Source organism: Populus trichocarpa, chromosome 6 (assembly GCF_000002775.5).
Source record: "Populus trichocarpa isolate Nisqually-1 chromosome 6, P.trichocarpa_v4.1, whole genome shotgun sequence".
Lineage (NCBI taxonomy): Eukaryota > Viridiplantae > Streptophyta > Magnoliopsida > Malpighiales > Salicaceae > Populus > Populus trichocarpa.
The window spans coordinates 21,864,765-21,873,435 of NC_037290.2; the positions used below are offsets into that span (position 1 = coordinate 21,864,765).

General features: G+C 29.3%; 1 protein-coding gene across 1 annotated transcript; it reads right to left on the minus strand.

Annotated features, from left to right (window-relative positions):
• Window positions 1-213: 213 nt before the first annotated feature.
• Window positions 214-2,336, minus strand: LOC7491937 (uncharacterized). The gene is made up of 2 exons (XM_002309387.4): window positions 1,118-2,336; window positions 214-867 (listed from the first exon to the last, which is right to left on the minus strand). The coding sequence occupies exons 1-2, from the start codon at window positions 2,004-2,006 to the stop codon at window positions 290-292; spliced, it is 1,467 nt and encodes a 488-aa protein (XP_002309423.1). The 5' UTR covers window positions 2,007-2,336; the 3' UTR covers window positions 214-289.
• Between the last annotated feature and the right edge of the window lie 6,335 nt (window positions 2,337-8,671).

The following is an 8,671-nucleotide window of genomic DNA, read 5'->3' on the forward strand; positions in this document are numbered from 1 at the left end:
TGACATGTTATTCAATCATATATTGATTGATTGATCCGTCAATAGACCCTTGGCTTAGTGGTAGCGACCCCCCACATCATGCGACAGGCTGCGGGTCTGACTCCCACGAAGCTGAGTTTAAGTGCAGCCTCTTCCCCCTTCCCTCACTGTAAGACAAGAAAAGATTAATCTATACAAAGGGTCTCTTAGGCTTCCAATGATGTATATCCAGGGTGATTAAGAGAGCAATTTTTACTTCCAATTAAGAATATCATATAATTTTATCACATAAAATCACTGGCAGATGCTGCTAGCTTTCTACATGACGACTGCCATTCAACTCCTGTTTCTCCTTGCTTGCGAAGAGTTTTGTCATGGCAGAGAAGTCAAATGAAAAATCCAAATCCTCTGAATCAGAGGAACTGGAACTATCCTCACTATCAGAATCAAGAAGAAGCCTATCCAAGACAAGCTCATTACTCTGATTTCGGGAATAACATTCAGCCGTGATTTTCTCCTCAAGTTGCGTCAAAATTGTTTGACCCTGCCTTGATGGAGTAGAGACATTTCGACCCTCGTTACTTTCAGAAAACATGGTTGTCGCCAAGCGATGATTGACAGGAAGACTATCAGGGCCTTCAATCAACCCTTTGCGTTTTGTTGCCTTCTGCTCATTGCTACTACCATGGCTGTCCTTGGAAGTCGAAGAAGATGCGCGTTTTCGTTTGAGCAATTTGGTCTCATTTTCGACAACTCCCTGATCTAAATCTGCTTCATACTGACATCCTTCCGTTGCCAATTCGTTTCTACTCGAAATTGCACATGATGATGTGTCATCGTCACTGTCCACAAGCTCTATAATTTCTTTTAATGGAGGTGTTCCTCCACCTGGAATGGAAAAACCACATTATCAATATCTGGCTATGTCTTCCACAGAAGCAGCAGAGAAATTTCAAGAGCAAAAATCACATATTGGGAAAATAAGAAATGGCCTCTCATATGACATGCATTAAACTGATTTCTTCCTATCAAAGCACCTATTGCCCCGATTAAACAAAACATTAGTAACAAATTCATAGACACAATCAGTTTAATTAATGCATGTGATAACGAAAAAAACTAAAGGATCTAGCAATACCTGAAGCACCACCCACGATTCCATCTCCATTCTCCGGCAAATTGCTACTAGAACCTCCATTTGCTCCAAAAACCATGTTCCCATGGCTATCCACAAAACCCATTTTTGCTTTCAAATTACCACTTCCTTCACCACCCTTTTCATTTTCAATCAGACCGTTCTTTCCCAAACCCTCACCGGAACCCCCATCACACCTCAAACCCCGAGAACCCAAATCAACAATTCCCCTCGGCGTGTAACAACTAGGAACCCCGTTTGCCTCGATAACAACATTATCATTACAATCGGTGGCAAACATCTTAGTCTTCAGATTAACAGCATTTTCATCACGCTTAACATTCTCATCTACAACGCCCTTCGCTCCCACAACCTCTCCAGGAACCCCAACATTGCTTATAGGCTCCTCAGGCTTCAAAATGACATCTTTCTTTAAAAGCAACGACATCATCTCCAAATCCTCAAACTTTCGCTTGTAGAAATCAGTTTCGGTCTCTGCCTTCAACTTTTCACCCTTCAAGTCACGATTTTCCTCTTTGAGCTCCCTCATTATCCTTTCAACTTCTGAAATACTTTTCACTGTCTCATTAAACCCATCTCGCTCTTTCTTTAACTGCAAACACTCTCTTGTACACTCCCTAAGTTCACCCTCAACTTTCAACTTCTCTAATCTCTGAATTTGAGCTCTTTCTTCAATCATTTCCTTCTCTTTTTTTAGTGACTTGATCTCAAGCTCCAAATTTTCTACCATGGACACCAAAAACTCTTCCACTTCAGTGAAGTGCCTAGACATGAAAGTCGATTTCAAAGATGAAACCTTTTCCCTAATGATTCGAGTGTTGAAATTCTCTCCATCTTCAAAATCAACAGCCAGCTGAGACCCAAATGCCATTTTTTTGCAAGACAATCAGATGTACCACACACACAAGAAATAATAGAGAGAGGGAAGTGAGAAGCTTTGCAAAATAAAAAGAAAACCCAGATCAGAAGCAGCGGTTTTAAGCAGGTTTTCTCCTGGGAAACGTAGAGAAAGTGAGGGAATTTGGAGGGTTTATCGTGAAGTTGAAATAAAAATGTGGAGAGAGTACAAAAGATCATGCGATTTTGAAGCTTTATCTTCACAGGCAGTTGAGAGAAGTGGAATAGGTTAAAACCTTGATATCATTGAAGATTATCTTTGCAGTTGGAGTTTTAGCGGAAGAGAAGTTTTTCTTTGTGTTAATGAAAATTATTTAAAATAAATCGTTTGATATATATAGATAGATAGATAGATAGAGAGAGAGAGAGAGAGAGAGAGAGAGTTAAAAAATAAGAAAATAAGAGTATATTTTACCGATTTTCTAAATTCAATTATAATATTTAATTTAAATTTAATAAGTTAAATTTACCAATTTAGATAAAATAAAATTCAATTTCATTTTATTTTCTACATTACTTCCGTTATCTTTATCTTATTACTTTCATTATCTTTATCTTATTTTTTAAAAGATTTTAAAAAATAAGTAAATAAATACTTTAGAAAAATTAATTTTAATATTAAATTAAAAAAATAAATTAAAAGGATTGATTTCTAATTTATTTTTGTAATATTTTTAAAAATTCAATTATATTTGAAATTCAATTTTTAATACTTAAAAAAAGATCAAACGTCATATATCATTAAAATCTTTAAATTGAATTCTATCCAAATAAATTCAAATATCCTGTTATTTTTAAAAAGCATATTGTTTTTAGATTCGGAGAATTTACATGGGCAATTGTTGGGTATTCTTTTCCCTTTCCCCTCTTCACTTCAATTCCTTGTGGAATTTAGATTTATTTAGTTTTTATTTATTTAAAAACCATGTTTGGTTACTGAAAACTTACAGAGATTAAAAGATGATAATTTAAAAAAAAACATGTTGTGTTTATTTATATATTTAGTTTAATTTTATGATTTTTTTATTAACTCTAAACATATCATTATTAAACTTATGATTTATTTAAATCTTACTTTTTATAGATTTTTTTAATTCATATTAATTTCACTGTAGCTGTATTATTGTACATGTAGGTTCATTGTTATTGTGAATTAGAACAATGAAATAATGATTTTGCTTCTATAAACATAACACAATTAATCTTGGAATAACAATGGTATAGTAGTCTTTTTGTAGTTATTTACAAAGTAAAATAATTGATATACCCTTCTAGATAAGATTTTTTTATTTTATTTTAGTTGCATACTAAAATAACCATAATGCCTTTGAATCATAATTGCTCTGGGTTAAGGGATGCTTTTGTTTTTTTTATTTGGTTTTTCTATAATTATTTTATTGAATTCGAAGTTGATATAGTTTACATTTTTTATTTTTAAAAAGTTGATTGCACATGGGTGCTCTCGGGTTCTTTGGACGACACGTATGGTGTTTTAATCCTCGTTATGTCGCCTCTATTATTGGGCGGCATGTATAGTGAAAATATATCTAATTATGTGCATGTGCTTGTTTCTTTTTTTAAAATTCTTTCCTCTTTTCTCTTTGGTTTTAGAGTCTTCCCTGCATATTTTCAAAGTAGTCATTTGATTTATTTTTCTTCTAAATTTGATCCATGACTTTTTTGTTGCTATTTGTTTTATTTTAAGTTATTCATAGAATTGGGATTTTCTTTCAATTTAACTCTCCTTTGGTTTTTCACCTTTCAATTTTGGTTCTCATTGTTTTGATTGTTATTTTTAAATTATTCTCTTAATTAAAATATCATTTCAATTGCATCCATCAATTTTTAGTTTATTTTTTTATATCAGATTTGATCCTTATGCTTTTTATTGTTATTTGTTTTTTTAATCCTTTTTATTGAAATTTTCCTTTTGATTTCATCCCTCAATATTTTATTAATCACGATTTTGTTAACCTTTCAAGTCATGAATTTAAAAGATTGGAATGAGTTAGGTTATATTTTGTAAAAAATCTTTTTTACAAATGATTTTTGTTGATTCCATCTTTCTATGAGATTATCTTAATCTCATATATCAGGTCAAGAATTTCGCATGTTAACCCAGCTTTACATGGCCCAATATTTTTTTATAATTTATTTGTTTTTATTGTTGCCTATTTTTTATCATATTATCAAATTAACCAAGGTTTAATTCAACTCTTAGATTTCTCTTACTTCTTTAAAAACACAACCGTTTTTTAAATAACTTTTTTCAAACCAAAAAAAAGTTTGGTCCAGCCCACGATGTCATGCGGACCACTAATCTAGTGATCAATTATGATGAAAAGAGTTTAACTTGTTGATTTTTTTAAGATTTTTTATGATCAATTTGTTGTGCTAGTCTAAAGGTCATTATGTACCGATGAATTATTTGTTTTAATGATAACAACATATTAAGTGTAATATGTATAAGTATTATTGTTATAGGGATTTTCTACATCAAATTAAAGCAATGGACTTCTCGGATGCAAACTTGACTTGATGATTATCAATCTTGTATTTTTATATAATCAAGTCTTTATATGATTTAGTTTGACATCATAAAATGAACTTCACTTATCCTAAAATATTTTATTGTTGAATTTCCATCCAAAAATATTTTAAGTGCATCAAATACTACATATTGAAAAATACATCATGAAAAATTATTTAATCATATATCTTAGTATTTCTTACTTAAATGAAGATCATTATCTTTTTGCACCTTAAAGTATTTTAATATCCAATTGTAGCTAAAATATTATATCATGTAGGTTCCTACACCTAATTATCTATTTGTAGTTAAGTGGCAATGTTGTAACTCTGAAAGAAGTGTACTAAACACTTAAGAATTATTTTTATATAAGATGTCAACTCATATTTTTAGCATGCTTTTACAACAAACTTTTTCCTTTAAAAAAAACAAGCCTTATACATTTCTAACAATTGAGAAGAATATTTGAAAGAATAAAATTTCTTTTTTCTTTTTATTTCATGTGAGTAATAATTTGGGGATTTTCTTCTATAAATAGCCCATTGATTTCATGTAAGTTCTCTCTCAACACTTATACTATTTTACAATCTTACATATTTAATGCTTTGATATTTTCCATTCCAAAAATCTTTGATTATTCTCTTATTCTCTTGAAAAAACTTTGAATCTTAATTGCATTGAAATCTTATTTTTACCTTTGTGAGTTAGATTATATTCCTATCAAGACTTGAACTTAATCATTGTAATCTTCTTTTTACTAAGGTGTGATCATTCTCTTGTGAGAGATAAAACCATTTGTGAAAATGCAAGTGCTACTTAAAACCACCTGGCTAATTATTTGGTTGTGTGTCAAAGAGAGGTTTTAATCTTTTCCTTGAAAAAGATTGTGGCAGGCTTGATTCTTAGCCTGTAAAAGGATCAGGTTTAATCTTGATCTCATAAAACAATTATAATAAATTTGATCACTAGCCCGTAAAAGAATTGAGTTTAATCATGAGCCCATAAAATATTGTGTAACTGGTTTGATCTCACCCATTAAAAAGATCATGTGTGATAGTGTATACTTGAACAAAAGTTCAAGTAATGAAATAGATGATTGTTCAAACTATAGAAATCAACGTATTTATTTCTTTTTCTATCTCAATTTACTTGTGTATTAATTAATTATTGTTGTTATTATTATTGTTGTTGGTGCTGCTGCTACTGCTGAATTTAAAGAGATAAAATTATTCTTGAATATTGTTTATGGATTTTGACATTTTAAAAGTAATTGAAGATTGATTTTTTAAAGTGTCAAGAATTTTGATAGTCCTATCTTCTCCTAGGCTTTTTAAATCTTTCAAGTTGGTTGAAGGAATCAATAAAACCTACTCCATAAGTAGTTTTAAAGGTATTATTTACCTTGCTTGTACCATTTTGGCCCATTTTTTAATGGTTTAAATTATGTCTATGTCAATCCAGGTTTATTTTTTTTCGGGTTTTGGTTTTATTCCAATGTTAAATGCAAGAAGAAGCATGGGATTGACTCGATGCATCTATTATTTATTATGGTTATAATTCAATTAGAACAATTACTGCAAATGGCCCGAACATGTTCTCTAATTTGTTAAATTATAAGAGATTTATAATTCAGTCCTAAATTTTAAGTTTATTCGATTTAATCTTTGTGATTGTAGTTGAAAAATATTAAATGAAATAGTAAGAAACGAACAGGTTTTATGATTTTTCATTGAAAAAAAAAACAAAAAAGGGGTAGAAAATTAAAATTGGAAAAGGGAAAATATTTTTTGTTGTGTTTTTATATGATCTGTGATCTTTGTACTTTCAGTTCAACAACCAAATTTTTAACATAACCTAATTGTCATGGGAAAAGTAGTGTAGACAATATATGTAATTCATTGTGAATTCGAAATAATGAAATTAATCAAGAAAATTAATGAATTGGCTTTGAAGGATAAATAAGTCTATTTATGGGGACTATTAGTCATTCTAGATTGATTAGGGGTAGCATTGTATTTTTGCATTTTTTGCACATCAAAACAATTTAAATACCCCTAAAAAACCAACTTTCTTATATAAAGGCTTTTATGAAATTCCACTTTTCAAAGCATAGTCAAATTACCTTGTTATACTTAGATTCAAAATTTTTTAAAACAGGACTTTAGGGGTTTTTTCCCATGTTTTCATTGTTAGTTTTTTCTTTGTTATCATAAAATGAGCTTAGAGGTAATTAAATATTTTAATTAATAAAAAAATAGTTCGCACATATACGCACCAGAGTGTGATATGCCCCGCCATCTTCAAGTGGTGCGTGTGATGGCTTAAGGTGACCAAAAAAGGCTTTCCTTAGTGTTTTTCAATTTGTTTCGGCAATACTTACCTTTTTGGGTGACATGTGTATTGTAATCCATGCCAGTTGGCGCTAATTATATATTTTTTTCATTTTCTCTATCTTCTTCTCAAATTGCGTGCTGCTCCTAAAAAGCTTCACTGTAACCTTTTAATTTTTTTTTTCAGATTTAGTCCTTGTTTTTTTAGTTGTAATTTTTTTTATTTGAATAAATTATTTCAATTTGAAAATTATTTTCAATTTCATCATCCTTTAATTTTTTTTATTTTTTAAATGCGGTTCATATTCTTTTAATTGCTATTTTTTTAATTGATATGATTTTTAAAGTTTTTTTTTTTTACAATCCTCATTCCTTTTTATTGCTATTTTTTTTTTACTTTAGCAAGTTTTTTTAATTGATTGTCTATTCCAATTTTATTTTTCAACATGAATTTTGTTGGGAATTGAGTTTCTTGATTGAACCCGAATCTAGAATTTTATGGGTTACGAACTTGGATGATCCACCTAGGTTTAAGAGATTCATCCAAGTTTATTTTATTTTTTATATTATTAAATTAAGATTTTTTTTAATATTATTAAATCAATTGAGCTTATTAAATGTAGTCAACTCAGTGACTAGAGTCTCATTGTTTTTTCATTTTTTGTTTTAGAAACTCTAGCGTCATCTTAACTTTTTTTTCTTTTGTGTTTAGAAAGATTTGGCCCGGTCATGGTGTAACGCCGACTTGACCACCAATATAGGTTTAGTTGAGTTACTTTTGTTGGGTTTTTTTTTTTTAATTTTGGCCTTTTATATTTGGTTAATTAGAATTGAGCTTCCAACTTTGTTTCAATGTGGATTTCATATAAGTATCATTGTCTTATACCCCGGATCATGGGTTTCAAAAATTATCCATGGTAGATCCGAGTTGATTTAATGTATCATTGTCTTAATATTGTTTTTTTAAAAAAACATATATCGTTAAATATATCACTATTCAAGTATTTAAAAAACATTTCTTTCAGTATACATCAAATCTTTTATTTTTTAACATCTTTATATTTTTTAAAATTAAAAGAAAATGACTATACCCACGACATAACCTGGGTAAAAAAGCGAGGTACAGGCTAATGGACTAATAAAGCGAGGTACAGGCTAAAAGAAAGAGGAGTCATGTGACGCCTGAGAGATTCATTTGGAACTACAAGAGAGAATGGGAACTAAGGTTTAGGGATTCAAACTGATTTTGTTTTCTTTGGAATCTTATTTTATTTAAAAAAGATGGGTTTTTATTTTTATTTTTTTTTCTGAAATAACTTAAACTCTTATATTGTCTCGATCTTAATGAAGAATATAGAATTGGTATTAATACAAAAAAGAGAGAGTTTAAACTAGTATATAATCAAGAATATAGGGACCAATTCTTCTCTTTTTCTAAACAAAAAAGGATGAAGTTATAGAATTATATGAATATACAGTGATGAATTATAATTTCCAAAAGAAAAAGGACTAAATTATTTATTTCTAGCAATACGGTGATTGATGAATCCTATAATCTTAATTTTCTTTTTTAAAATGATGATAAATTTTCAATTTTCTTTGTATACTATATAAGACCATACATATTTAGTGTTCATTTGGGATTCTCGCCAAATGAAAATGGATTAAAATTTATTATTTTTTAATTTTTAGATTATTTTGACGTATTAATATGAAAAAAATATTTAATATATTTTTAACTAAAAAATATTTTTAAAAACAATAATTATAAAACATTTT

Bases quoted from the DNA above. Each gene is read 5' to 3' on its own strand.
- LOC7491937 (XM_002309387.4), bottom strand. From the start codon at position 2,006: ATGGCATTTGGGTCTCAGCTGGCTGTTGATTTTGAAGATGGAGAGAAT. The intron at 868-1,117 runs GTATTGCTAGAT...TTTCCATTCCAG, and splicing joins AATCGTGGGTGGTGCTTCAG to GTGGAGGAACACCTCCATTA.